This window comes from Petaurus breviceps, unplaced genomic scaffold (genome assembly GCF_028583685.1).
Source record: "Petaurus breviceps papuanus isolate PSGF00001 unplaced genomic scaffold, PetGlider_PUasm1.0 90701, whole genome shotgun sequence".
In the NCBI taxonomy this organism is placed as follows: Eukaryota; Metazoa; Chordata; class Mammalia; order Diprotodontia; family Petauridae; genus Petaurus; species Petaurus breviceps.
Window position 1 is genome coordinate 8,920,227 of NW_027187316.1, and position 14,505 is coordinate 8,934,731.

Genomic DNA, 14,505 nt, shown 5'->3' on the forward strand with positions numbered 1-14,505 from the left:
TACCAATGACATCACAAGTCTAGTGGAAAACAACAAAAAGCCAGCCTCCTATGCGCTAAATTTGCCAAGTAGTTGCTTACCATAGTCTCTGTCTATTCTTATCTTATCGAGGGCCTGAAACAATCTCGGCAGTGTAAGTTTTCCTGTATTCCCAGGATCAACGTTGCTCCACCTGGAGAAGTCAACAGACCGTTCTCCTTTCCCCTGAGTAGAATTAGAGACAAAATTAGCACAGGGGTCTTCTTATGCACCCTCTTCCAACACCTTAGCTCAAGTTTATATGCAAAAAATGCTATCCACTTCCAGAAAGAGAACTGATGAACTCTGAGTGCCTTATCGAAGCATAAGCTTCTTCTAAAAAGTGTCATTTCATTGATACTTTTGTTTAGACATCGTCTCCATTTCCAAACATATCCTTACCCGGAGAGCCCTCCCTTGTACCAAAAATTCAAAAGAGGAAAAATATCAGCATTACCAAACTAAACAACAGATGAGTTGTTCTGACTTTATAAACAATATTCCAAACTCAGTCTGCTGAGAGGAGAGGAAAGGCTTTTTTCCAGCTCTTCCTCAAGGGGCCATAAGCTCCTTGAGGGTTAGATCTCTGATTTCTCCATCACCTCTGGACCTCTACTGAGCTCACCATAGTGCTCTGCAAACAAAAAAAATTATTTTTTTTTGTTTTTTTTATTCTGGAAAACTTTATTTTTATCGTAGGTGGAATGGGGACACAGCAAGTTAGATGATTCCAATTTTGTTGGCAACATCTAAAGCATCATAGTCTGGAGCAAGACGGACATAGGCCTTCTTCTCTCCATCGGGCCGGATCAGTGTGTTGACCTTGGCCACGTCGATGTCATACAGCTTCTTTACGGCCTGCTTGATCTGATGCTTGTTGGCCTTGACGTCCACAATGAAGACCAGGGTGTTGTTGTCCTCAGTCTTCTTCATAGCAGACTCAGTGGTCAAGGGAAACTTAATGATGGCATAGTGATCGAGCTTGTTTCTTCGAGGGGCACTCTTCCGAGGGTATTTGGGCTGCCTTCGAAGTCTCAGTGTCTTGGGTCGCCGGAAGGTGGGGGATGTTCGGATCTTCTTCTTTTTGTGGCTATGGACACCCTTCAGCACTGCCTTCTTGGCCTTCAAGGCCTTGGACTTGGCTTCTGTCTTGGGGGGGACAACAGCTTCCTTCTTCGCCTTCGGCGCCATGTTGGGGGAAAGGAACAAAAAAAAATTATTTAAAAAAAAAGTTTCCTGAGCTAGATTTCTTTGCTTGAGGGAAAGGTTCTGGACAATGATGAGGTTTTAATTCACTCAGGACTCCTCCCTTCTTCAAAAGAATGAATGCCACAATTAAATATAAGAATTTCTCTTCATCTATGATTACAGCTGAGGCTGTCTCCCCACCCTCCATTCGTTTCCCACAGACAGATACCATAGGCACCAAATTGACTTTTTCTCTGGAAATGAACCACATTCCCCAGTAGAACACTCTCAGGAGACTTGAACTAGATAGGCAAGAGTGTACCCGGGACACTGGAGGGTCCCACAAAAGAGCCAGACAAAGTTATAAGACCCATAGAGAAGACAAATGTTACCTGGCAGGAATGAACACAAACTTCATTTTTTAAAATATAGTTTTATTTATTTCATTAAATATTTACCAATCACATATAAAAAATTTTAACATTCATTTAAAAAATTTTGAATTCCAAATTCTCTACCTCCCTCCTTCCCCTTGCCCACCCTTGAAAAGGCAAAAAACTATATAAATTATACATGTGAAGTCATGCAAAATGTATTTCCATGTTAGCCATGTTGCAAAAGAAAACAAACACACAAAACAAAAAGTTTGATTCAATCTGCACTCAGAATTCATCAGCTCTCTTTCTGGACATGGATAGCATTTTTTTTATATAAACTTTAGCTGAGAGGGTGGATAAGAAGACCCCTATGCTGATTTTGTCTCTAATTCCATGCAGAGGAAAGGGGAAAGGTCTGTAATGAGTGGATCCTGGGAATACAGGAAAAACTATACTTCGGAGATTGCTTCAGGCCTTAGTACATGACCCTCATGCAACTGATGATGTCATCAGAGCAATGCAGACATAGAAAACCATTCCCAGCAATGGCCTAGATGAGACAGGCACTCCTAAGTTTCAAGTGTCAATGTAATCCACAAAATTCAGCCTCAACAGGCTCCAGGCCTCCTCAAGTGTGGATGACAGGAGCATCACCTGGCTGAGTCGCAGACACAGAAGACAATCAGGTGAGAGATAGAGCAATGCACAATCCTTCTCTCCTTGGAGAGGACCAAGGGAATGGAGGCCAGGAAAACTTGACATAAGAACACTCTTATAAGGTAATCATCAGAGTAACAGACCCAGCTTTTGTTATAATTGTGGATTAGATGGCTGTGCTTGTATTGGATATATCAGCAAAAAGAATGTAGCCTTGGTCATGGAGAAGTTAAAATCTTTTGATCTAGTATCAGAAAAATGGAGCATGGCCAGGGAAGGTCACCCTGAGCCCCAAGGACAGTCACATTGCCCTTATCATCAATTCCTGGTGGAATTATTCTACATGAACTCACAGGACTTTATGCTAAGGTGATGGTAAAAATTGGGAATATGGATTGTAATGTCCTACTGGATCTCATGATACTATCATTTTCTTATCTTTTTATGACAAATATTTAGGGAAAATACCTTTAAAGCCTAGAACAGGGGTTGGTTTTAGTGATAAATATTAAACATGCTCGAGAAACATTCAGGGGAGCTTGAAATTTCTTGGTTTTTGGTTTTTTTTTTGGAGGAGGGAAGGCAGGGCAGTTGGGGTTAAGTGACTTGCCCAAGGTCACACAGCTAGTTAAGTATTAAGTGTGTGAGGCCAGATTTGAATTCAGGTCCTCCTGACTATCCACCTACCTGTCCCGAGCTTGAAACTTTTTAAAGAAATTGGTGCCAACAGAAAAGTGGATAATCTGGCCCTGATATCCCCAGACCCTTCAGCACTCGTCAGAGTTTTAGTACTGATTAGAATTAATTCTAGTCTTTTCAAAATTTGAGCAGGATACTGGAAGCAATAAGCTGGGACCCCAAGCCTACACACTTTGACCATCCATGCAGACTGTGCAGAAGGCCAAAAGAGGGATAAAGGCAAGAGGTTCCAGAAACCTTACAGGAACACCAACTATTCATCCCCTTTGATGGATCCTGAGATATCTGACTTTGGGGACTTCTCCGTACCACAAGAATGAAAGGGTAGGTTGAGGCTGGAACTCAGCAAAAGGACAGACATATTGTCATTGCCTGAGTGAGGGGTGGGATTGAGGTGCAACCAAGAGAATTCAGGGCACTCAGAGAAAGATATAGGAGGGGGTGGCTAGGTGGCACAGTGAGTAAAGTGCTGGCCCCAGAGTCAGGAGGACCTGAGTTCAGTTCTGGCCTCAGACACAACACCCACACGAAAAAACTAGCCATGTAACCTCGGGCAAGTTACTTAACCCCAGTTGCCCTCCAAATGGCAAAAAAAAAAAAAAAAGATATAGGAGAATTCTTCTGTTTATGATAGAAGATTTCAGAAGCCATCTCAAAGAGAGGCTGGTTAATGGCATCATCACAGAACCCAACAGTCCTTCTGTATTACCTATAGTGTTGGTGACTAGGAAAAATGGAAAGATACAGATGTGTATAGATCACTTAACTTGACCAAAAGGACTAAAATGGCCCAATAAGCACATTGGCCCACATGCCAGGGTTACAAGATGTCCTAGATTTGCTAGGTAGACAGTAGTTTTTAGTCTTGGACTTGTGTAGTAGTCATTTATCCATGAATCCACAAGTTAACTGACCCATGGGTAGCTAACCTAAAGTTATTGAGAGATTGGAAAACTTGCCTGTTTACAAAATAGTCCCAGAGAACGGAGAGGGCCCAGTCAGGACTATTCCACATAACCATGTGCCCATAGGAAAGTGTAATGGTAATGGGAATTTGAAGATCTTCCCTGCTTTGAAAATAAATTCTGACCCCTTAATAGGCTGAACGTAATCACATGGAGTCTATGGTGGGAGGAGTTTGCTGAAGGGTGTTGCAGAACACACAGGAAGCTGGGAGTCAGAGCTAGACTAGATGGTTGGAAGGAGAGCATACTTCCCAGGAAGACAGATAGGCTTGTGAGTAAATATTGATCTCATGTTGGTTTGTGGGAAGGCTAAAAGATGCTGTGGTTCTCTGTGCTGTTGTGGTTTATTAACTCCTTTGCTAGTATGATGGAATTGGCTTATTGATTTGGGGATTTAGTTTTCTGGTATCTGAATAAATGTTTTGCTTCTGTCTTCTACATGGAGAGTTTGTGATTGAGCACCATGCAGGTATATTTATAGTGACCATGGGCACTGTGAATATTGCATTGGTGCTACATAGAGTTAGTTGGATTTTCTAATAAGCAGTTGGAGAGAACTAATGTATATTCACCTAAACAAAGGCAGTTAGGTGGTGAAGTGGATTGTGCCAGGCCTGGAGTCAGGAAGACCTGAATTCAAACCTGGCCTCAGACACTTAACGCTTACTAGCTGTGTGATCTTGGACAAGTCATTTAATCCTGTTTGCCTCAGTTTCCTCATCTGTAAAATGAGCTAGAGAAAGAAATAGCAAACAAGTAGAGTATCTTTGCCAAGAAAACCCTAAATAGGGCCATGAAGAGCCAAACACAGCTGAAACAATTGAATAACATTTAGGAAAAGGCTGAGAAAAAGAGACTGTCCACCAGCTAAGCAAAGACTATCTGACCCAGACAAAGGCACTGGAAGTGTTGCACCTGATGAAGGAAACTGTGTATGATTACAGGGCAGGAGTGTTGAAGCTAGAGGCAATTCCTTTCATGCCTAAAACTGGTAAAGAGACTCCTAGGGCACAGTGCACCAACACATTGATAGCCAACTTAGCATGACTATCAGGCTAGGTTAATAATAACATTACTGAATAGCAAAATTTATATAGAACCTACTATGTGCCAGGTCCTTGGCTAAGTGTTTTACAATTGTTACCTCTTTTGGTCCTCACAACCACCCTGGGAGGTAGGTGCTTTTAGAAACCCCATTTTACAGATGTGGAAACTGAGGCAAAGGTTAAGTGACTTGCCCAGGGTTACCCAGCTACCTCTCCCAGACACGTCTGGTGTTTGAGTGCTCTATGCACTTTGCCACCTAATTGTCAAACAAGTCTGTCAGGATCTTGATGGTCAGTCCATTAGCTGACCTAGAGATCAGTCAGTGAAAGGGAGCTAGGCCTATCACTAGTTACGTTATATTATAGGTAAACCTGAAGATCTAGTTACAAGTCTCTAGGTGATAATACTAAAGAGTGCCATTGTGCCTTGCATGTAATTGAGTATGATTATTGCTGTTCATGTGTTTGAGCATGCTGGCTTGTTGCTTACAATGTTTGATGTTCCTTTGTTTTTGTTGTGTCCGTGTCAGTGCAATGGCTGTTAATCATGTTGCACATATGATACTGCTGTAATTAAGCTGCATATATGGGTCTATTGCTGGTGTTACTGTTGCAGGATAGCTTTGCTTTGCTTGTCAGCCATGCTTGCTGCCTTTGACCGACGGCTGTGGACTAAAGCTCTGCACATACTTTCTCAATATGCATGTTGTCTTTATGTGATTAACCATGTTGTAGCTGTGGTATCCTCCCAGGAGATGCTCTGTAGAGCTCCATGTCTACCAAGTGCACATTAACACTCATTTATTTAAATCTCAACAATACTGAAGGTTGATTACCTGGGATGCCAAGAAAATCACCCTTGTTTAAAGCACTCATGCTTGCATTTATGCTGTACTGTTATCAGTTTTAAACTTGTCCTGGCTGTTCTTTGCAAGGGACTGCGACATTTCAGACCCGGCGAGGAATGTCACCTTTGGTTTGAAGGGTCATTTGAATGGATCATTGTCTCTCCCCCATTGTTGGTGAATGGCTGCTCGGTACCCTCAGCCTCAGCTTCAAATTCGAGGCCCTCTACTACATACTCTAACAAACACTCAAGAGCCTACTATGCACACGATAAAAGGGAAACGATTCTTGTTCTCAGGAAGCATACATTTCATCTTCTTTCACCCAATCATTCTTACTCACCACCCCTGAAGTTCCCCCAGCCTTTCCCTCCTCTGTACCTTTGTCTTTATCTTTGAAATGCCTCAGTTCTCATCTTTGGCCACTGAAGCTTTACCCATCCTTCAAAACCCAGTTTTGGTGCCACATCCACCAAGACACCTCATGTGATATTGGCCCCTTCCAAGTTGCATAGCTGCTTTTCAGTATGTCTTGTAGGAATTGATCATATTTATATTGTTGTCAAACAATAAATAGGCTACAAGCTTTTCTTGGTCTCTGTATGCCCCTAAGCACCTGTCTTGCCCATTACTGACGACAGACGGTTACTGAGTTGCTAATGTTAAAACTCCCTAAATGAGGTTGTTCTTCCCAATCCTCAAAAAGCAAGTTCATTGTTCTCATGCCCCTTAAACCAGCCGCCAGGGGGCAGCACACAGGCAACTCCCTCCCAGTCGGCTGGCATTTATGAAGGGCCTACTGTATGCCAGGCACTGCACTACACACTGGGGATATAAAGGCAGAAAACTGTTCTCAAGGAGTTCACAGACAGACTAACAGGGGAAACACTGTGCTAATGACACAGGAATAAGCTATATTTAGGTCCGAATGGGACCAGTTTCGGAGGGAAGGCACCAAGATGAAGACAGATACAAGAAAAGCTGTTTATTTAATAAACAGAACAAGGTACAGTCCCTGATGGCCAGTTTCCCCAGAGTTTCAGGGCAGCCCTCCTGGGGGACCCCTCTATGGGAGAGGGATGACCCACCCCATCCCCACCCCAAAGTTCCTTAACTCGAAAACATTGCCTGAGGCCTTTCTGGGGGTGGGCGGATTTTGGGGGGAGGCACAGCCACCACCCCTCAGTCATAGCCTTCGTCCTCATCCTCATCATCAAAAAAGAAGGTATCTCGGTCTAGGTTCTCCGACTCATCGTCGTAGGAGAAGTTGTCGTCGTCCAGCTCCTCATCGTCGTACTCATCCTGCTGCCACCCTGGCACCTCATCCTCATCTTCCTCATCATCTTCTTCCTGGCCCAGCTCTGAGGAGCCCTGTGGCCTGGGATGGCAAAGAGAAGAGGCAGCAGCTTGTGGAAGGGATGCCCAAATGCCCCAGTGCTCTGCCTCTGGCTCACACAGCCCCCAGGCCCCAGCTCAGCAGTGCAAGGCCCCCTGCCATCAGCAGGCCCAACGACGCCCTCTCACTCCTCTACTCACTGGTTACTGGGCACATTAGACACCTTCACTTCTTGTGGCTCTGAGCTTGGTGGAGTCTGAAGACCGATTCGGAAATCCTGCCAGAGGGAAGGAAACAACTGGGTGGTGGGGTCACTGACCACGAGTCACTGTATGGTCCAGAGTCCCTGCTCATCCATGTGTCTGTGGGTTCGACACCAGTTGGCTGGGAGTGTTTGGAGGGAGGGGGAAGGGAAGGGAAAAAGTGAGAGGAGGGAAGAGGGAAAGTGAAGAGGAGAAGGGATGGGAAGAGAGGGGGGAGGGAGAAGTGGGAAGAGGGAGATAAGGGGGGAAATAGGGAGAGAGGGAAGGCGGACAAATGGAGAGAGAGGAAAGGGAAGTGGGGGAGAGGGGGAAGAGGGGAAGAGAGAAAACATGGGCCTACGTATCCCAGACCAAAGCCTGAATGTAGGAGGTAGCAGATGAAGTTCATTGGGCTTCCTCCTTCCAAAGGGTTTAGGGTAGGGATACTGCGCAGTCCTGTACAATGGGATATGTAAAGGAGCCACGCATATACCTTACCTAGAACGCCTTTCTCTGCCCAACTGAATCTTACTCATCCCTTCAAGATCAGCTCCAATTCCACATCTCTGTCCATGAAACTTTCCTCAACTACCCCAAAATATCCAGTGATCTTCCTCTCTCGTGAACCAGAATACTCAGTATCTTGACTACTTATGTAGCACTCGAGTGGTGCTGTAAATGGTGCAAGATCTCTCCTAACATGTAGTCAATCTTCGAACTAAACTGCCAGCCTTCCTAGAAAGCTTCATCTAGTATGCCGATGCTCCACAATGACTCTTGTGTAGAGAAGAGGCTCACATACATTGTAAAAGTACTAGGAAGGAATGGTGGGGTGTCCGTGTGTGCGCAGGGGAAGCCCAGGCAGGGTGGTGGGTTATGCACCTGAGTGGAGTGCTGCAGGATGGCCAACAATCTCTCCTGAATACGCCGAAGAAGCTCCAGGCCTGTGCTGAGGTGCTCTGCCTTGAAGAGTTTCAGAGAGGCAGCCAGGTCCTGACACTGCAGTAGGGTCTCCTCTGCAGGGATGGTTTAGCACAGGGGTCTTTATTCCTTGTGGGCAGGGAGAAGACTCTCCACTGAACAGAGAAGGAAGTGAGGGGGGAAGGAAGAAGGGTGTCCTCTCTATGGAAACCCTGGGCAGAGGTGGAGGGGGACAGGCTGCTCCTGGCCCTGCAGGAGGGGACAGATCTGAGGTGTACTACTCTAGGAGTGGGCCTCACCCAGGAGGATCTGCAGAGCATTGGTGTGCAGCTCCAAGTTCTCTGTTTGCTGTTCCACCACATCCATGCGCTCGGTGTCCTGGTTGTAGTAGCTGTATATACAGGCATAGGCCAGCACCTGGGGGGTGATTAGAGAGCCCTCCAATTGCAGCTTAGATCACCTTCCCCCTCAACTGGGTTCCTGCATCCCCTGTCCAGGAGTCTGGGCCTATCTCCTCCTCTCCCTTCCCTACTTCGATTTAGGTAAGGGGAAGGAAGCCAGACACATCAGACCCCTGCCTCTCCCAAAAACCCCATCCAACCTTTCTAGCCTGCTCTAGGCCCCGGCAGGCATCGATGAGGAAGGTGAGGGGCTGTGGTGGGGGCATCTCTGAGATGGCAGACACACAGCTCCGTAGATTCAGTGTAAACTCCTGCCCAGAGAGATACTCATTAGCACCAGCACATGCAGATTGAAGTTTCATTCTCCCAAACGCAGACAGTTCAGGGCTCCTGCTGCTCCTGGGTACTTAGCTGTATTTCCCTAATCCAGCATGGCCCCCCCCACTGAGAACACACACTTCCTGTCTACCTCCCAGGCCTTCCCTTTCACCTGGGCCTGGTGATGGAAAGTACATCTCTCATTGTAGTCCTGAAATCGCTTCTCTTGTCGGGCAGCTTTGCTTACCTGGATGAAGGAACAGGAAATGGGAAGAACAGGTTGTCTTTTTTGGGGTACAAGGGAAGACATCATTGAACAAGTACTCCCCCATCTATGGTCCTTTCTGTAACCTTCCCCCACCCCAACCCTGAAGTGTGATGGATGGTGTTCTAGGAGTCAGGCCCTTCTCCTCAGGGATGAGGGACAGTCATACCAGTTTAAGGTATCCCATGGATAGGCTTTACCTCTGACTAGACTTATCAAGCCTACAGAGGGCTGCCATGTCCTAAAGTTCCCTTTTTTCCATCCTACTTCCACCAACCTCCCTGAGGAGAATGAGAGGAAGGAAGTACTCCCTACAACTGCTGGATAACCAGTGCTCTGGGGCACAAGGCCCAGGCTCTGACCTGTGAGGCACCCATAGCCTGGTCTCTGAGAGTTTCAACTTCCTATACCCTCCACCCTCAGATCTCCACTCCTCCATTCCTCTCACCATGGCCGAGCAGTTGTAATAGTCTTTGTGTGTTGGCTTCCAAGGCTTGAGACAGCGCCAGCAAAAGCCATGGTTACACTTGGCACATGTCATGCTGTTGGGGAGACCACAGATCAGGGGCCTATCTTGGGGTGAGGTTGTTACCAACAATGCCAAGGGTTCAAAGGACTTGGTGCAGCTGCCCCTTGCTATAGTACTCCCAAATCCTTCCTGAAGAATGTGAGGAATTTTGATTCCACTAATGTTATTGGGTCATAGAACCCAAGGCTTGATGTGAGCAGTAGCCATATCCTAATCATTCCCAGGCCTTTATCCTTCCCAATTCCCAGATCACCATTCTACCACTCTGCTCTCATGCCTCAGAAATTCTACAACCTGATCACAAACCTGCTCCAATGTACAGCTCCTTCCTCTGGTTCTCAGCACCCCTCCCCAACTGAAAAATGCCCTTTCTCTTGAGTCTCCTTGTTTGCTCTGGCCAGGCAAAGTTTAAGAGCTTTAAGGCTAAAGGCTGATCACCCCATGGGGGAATCCCTCTCCCATCTCTTTAGCACAACCACCGCCTCCTCCCCTTCTTACTGTAGACACCCCTCGTTCTTCTCTATTGGCGCCTGGCAGCTGGGACAGCGCTTGGAGATGAGCTTGGCCAGGTGCTTGCTTTGAGCCTCCACACTCATGCCCTCATAGTAGCCACCATCATCCACCCACTGCGACATGTGGCTACAGCTGGCAGGGTAGTGAGCCTGAGTGGAGCAGAGGGGCAGAAAAAGGGGAGCAGAGGCCCCAAATCCATCAGGCTGAAGGAGTGAGCTCCACTGGTGGAGGAAGGGGTGATGAAGGGAAGGGGTGTCAAGGACAGAATGGGCCAGACTCTGGAGAGGAAGGAGGAATGAGCATATCTCATTTTGGCAAAAGAATGGGGGGGGGGGGGTGGAGGGAAGAGCGGAGAGAAACAAATAATATTGTGTCTGCATGCATGCATGTTTGTGAGCACAAATGAATGTGTATGGTCTCTGCATATGTAGGTATGAGGGAAACATGTGAGTATGTGTGTAGGGACAGGGGTGCCCACCTCAGGGAAATTACAATTGAAGCAGGAGGCCCAGCCACACTTGGAGCAGGCAGCCCCACAGCCCAAGCCCTGGCGGCACAGGATACGGTCACAGCCCTGTGGGTTGGTGCACCAAGTCATGTTGGAACAGCTTTCCACATACCCCCGCAGAAGGGCCTTCTCATACTGTGACAGACAAAGACACCATGAGAATTAGGAGATAACTCCATGAGACCTTCTCTAAATCCCAGAACTGTATCCATCTTAACCACTATACCCAGGGCCAGCCCCTTAAGCTTCTGAATCACTGGAGTTGGGGAGGTGGGAGGAGGGGAGAATGCGAAGCTGGGAAAGGAAAGGTTGAGTACCTTGGCAATGACTTCAGGGGAAGAGACAATGGCTCGGATGAAGGCACTGGTAGGCTGAGCAGGGCAGTCGGCAATAGGACAAGTGCAATTTAACACAAGGTTCTGCTCAATTCGTGTTGTCAGGTACTCACTCCAGCAGGACTAGGGAAATATAGGATTGAGGCGGTCAGATCCAAGGGCCCCTTACCATCCTACAGCTGAGGTTACACCCTGGGGCCTATGGAGACTTCCCAGAAGCTGACTGTGCCTGATGGCCAGACCCAATTTACTCAGCACCAGCCAGACACCTCTCCTTAAGATTAAACTGAAGTGATTTGAATTCCAGTTCTGACTCTTACTAGCTATGGACAAGTCATTCAATCTTTCTGAGTCTTAATTTCTTTCTCCATGAAGTCCACATGCTTAGGTAACCTATATCACAGGGTTGTTTCGAGAAAAGTGCTTTGTAACTCTTCAAATGCTAAACAAGGGCCAATTATTATTATTAAATTCTTGAGGAATGACCCATATCTAAAGCTCTGGAAGCTGGGGAGGGAACACTGTCCAGAAACACCATATAGGTAAATACAGAGCGAAGGAAGAAGAGAATCAGAAGAGGGGACAGAGGAGAGGCATCAATTCTAAGCAGGAGCCATACAAAGTACAAGGTACAGAGGACAAGGTTCAGGGTTATGTGGCTGCCTCTCAAATCCTGAACTTTACCCTGACCTCTCTTCTGAGCCCAATTTTTTTTTCTAATTCTACTTCCACTCCTTAGGTGAACATTTCCACTTGGCTGTTCTGAAGTCACTACAAAGTTAACATCTAAAACCAACTGGCAAAACAAACATCCTTTCACTGGAGAAACTGTGGATGTTGTATATGTTGTCAGAAGTGGTCAACATGTTGGCTGATTTTACTGATCTGCATTTTAAAAAAATCTTATTATGAGGGAAGCCTTGGTGGGGATAGGAGAGGAAAGGATATATTCAGAAATGAGTATGATGTAAAAGCAGAAGGCAACAATGATACTTTAAAAAAAAAACAATTTTTTCCCCTATTTCTTTCTTATTTTATTTTTTTCTGCTTTTTGGAGGGGGGAAGGCAGGGCAATTGGGGTTAAGTGACTTGCCCAAGGTAACACGGCTAATAAGTGTTAAGTGTCTGAGGCTGGATTTGAACTCAGGTCCTCCTGACTGCAGGGCCGGTGCTCTATTCACTGTACCACCTAGTCGCCCCTAGCTTCCCCTATTTCTGTCAATGACATGTCATTCTCCTGGTCACTCAGTCTCCAAAAATCTTAGTAATATCCTTGACTTTTCCTTTTCCATTGCACATTTCCAGACAATTAATTCTTCACTCACAATCTCCTTCAATTCATTCTTCTTCTTCTATCTCTACTGCTGCCACCATAGCTCAGACCTTTAGCATCTCCCACCCATAATCACAGGTCTCCTCCTCTCATTTCTTTTTAATCCGTCCTGCACAAAGTTGCCAAGTTAATCATTTTGAATGACTATTTTAACCATCTCGTTCTCTAGCTCAAAAATGTACAATGATTCACTATTAAACAGAGGATAAAGTTCAAGTTCCTTGGTTCATGGGTTAGGCATCAACATTAGCTCCCATTACTCCCCTACAAGAATCCTCTCTGCTGCAGCATGTCTACTCAACTGTAATCCAAAAGTCATTCTCAACCCTAACCTTGGCTTATGCGGCTTTTCTTGCATCCCAGAGGTATCAAATTCAAATAAAAAGAGAACATCTACTGACTTAGACATTATTTCCCCTTCTTTGTATTTTTATTTATTTTTGTTAAATGTCTCCCAATTACATTTTAAGGCCCCTCAGGCCCCACTCTGGAGTTGTGTTTTGTTCCTTTTTGGAGGGGGGAGGGCAGCACAATTTGGATTAAGTGACTTGCCCAAGGTCACATGGCTAGTGTTAAGTGTCTGAAGCCAGATTTGAACTCAGGTCCTCCTGACTCCAGGGCTGGTGCTCTATTCACTGCAGCACCCAGTAGCCCCTTTTGTTTGTTTTGCTTTTTGGAGGGGGAAGCGTAGGGCAATTGGAGCAAAGTGACTTGCTCAAGGTCACACGGCTAGTAAGTGTTAAGTGTCTGATCACTCTGCAGTTTTGGCAGCACATCTGAGCAGCTAGCCTTGAGTCTGACACTTCCCTGCCTGTGCCAGCCCTTGAGGCCCAGCTACTGGTGGCCACATTGTTCTCTCTCACTTCCAACAATTGGGAGCATTTCTGTCATTTATTTTACATATAGTACTTTGAACTATTTCTGAATTTTTCATTTGTTTCATATTCCCATCTAGATTTTAAATTCCTCTCAGTATGGACTGTTTCACTTTGGGCTTGGTGCCCCCAGGCCCTAGCAGTGTAGAGGCCTGATTGAACAGGGTCTACATCTCCCACTGATGTCTAGTGCAGATGCACATATCAACATCTCATGTATACAGTGCTTATAGTGTTTTTTTCTCACACCCCTGTAATGTTTTTGTTGTTGTTTAGTCATGTTCAACTCTTTGTGACCTCATGGACCACACTGTCCATGGAATTTTCTTGGCAAAGACACTGGAGTGGTCTGCTATTTCATTCTCCAGTGGAATAAGGTAAAGAAAGGTTAAGTGACTTGCCCAGGGTAATACAGCTAGTAAGTGTCTGAGGCTAAATTTGAACTCAGGTCTTCCTGACTCCAGGTTCAGCACATTATCCACAGTGCCACCTAGCTGCCCCTAAAGTATTTTTCTCACAACCTTGTAACATAGATAATTAAGTTATTATCATCACTTTATAGATGATGAGACTGAGACAAAAACAAATGTGATCTGTCCAGGATCACTGAGCTAGTCATGACTAGAGTCAAGACCACAACTCAGATCTTCTAACTTAGCACTAACACTCTTTCTACTGGGTCATGTGGCCTTACACAGTAGATCCTGTCACCCCATCCACAACTGTGATATGTCACCCCCGGACCTGGTGTCAACCAAGCTCCAGATGCCAGCTAAATGACCTTTCAAATGGGACCTCTTGGGGCAGGGACAGCTCTACGTCCAATTTCAGCAGGAAGTAGCTGTGGGAGACCTTCATCCCTTACCCCAAGATTCTGAACCCCATTCATTCAAGAGGGAAATGATGGGGTGCTTGTGCTCAAGTCCCCACCCTAAGATACTGCTCCATGTGCTTATTTTTTGTTTTCCCTGTTATATTGTTGTAAAATTCTGTTGACACCAGTTGCCCCTAAAGTCCCACTGACCTACGTAAGGGACATGAAAGATCTTGGGGCTAAAGTAATGGTAATGGTAATTTAAAGATCTTCCCTGCCCCCTAATAGGTGGAATGTAATCACATGGAGTCTGTGGTAGA

The 14,505-nt window shown here is 45.8% G+C and overlaps 2 protein-coding genes across 2 annotated transcripts in view; one reads left to right on the top strand and one right to left on the bottom strand.

The window, feature by feature from the left end:
* MEA1 (male-enhanced antigen 1) overlaps positions 1-14,505 on the top strand; it is a 323,822-nt gene that overhangs the window by 100,585 nt on the left and 208,732 nt on the right. The window lies entirely within an intron of this gene.
* Positions 6,766-14,505, bottom strand: part of CUL9 (cullin 9) — a 30,472-nt gene continuing 22,732 nt past the window's right edge. The window contains exons 32-41 of the mRNA XM_069065929.1: positions 11,146-11,286; positions 10,799-10,963; positions 10,306-10,469; positions 9,727-9,820; positions 9,186-9,260; positions 8,896-9,006; positions 8,594-8,711; positions 8,256-8,389; positions 7,332-7,408; positions 6,766-7,173 (exon numbers count right to left, since the gene is read on the bottom strand). Coding sequence (XP_068922030.1) covers positions 6,978-7,173; positions 7,332-7,408; positions 8,256-8,389; positions 8,594-8,711; positions 8,896-9,006; positions 9,186-9,260; positions 9,727-9,820; positions 10,306-10,469; positions 10,799-10,963; positions 11,146-11,286 — 1,275 coding nt within the window. The 3' untranslated portion in view covers positions 6,766-6,977. The remainder of the gene's footprint in view (positions 7,174-7,331; positions 7,409-8,255; positions 8,390-8,593; positions 8,712-8,895; positions 9,007-9,185; positions 9,261-9,726; positions 9,821-10,305; positions 10,470-10,798; positions 10,964-11,145; positions 11,287-14,505) is intronic.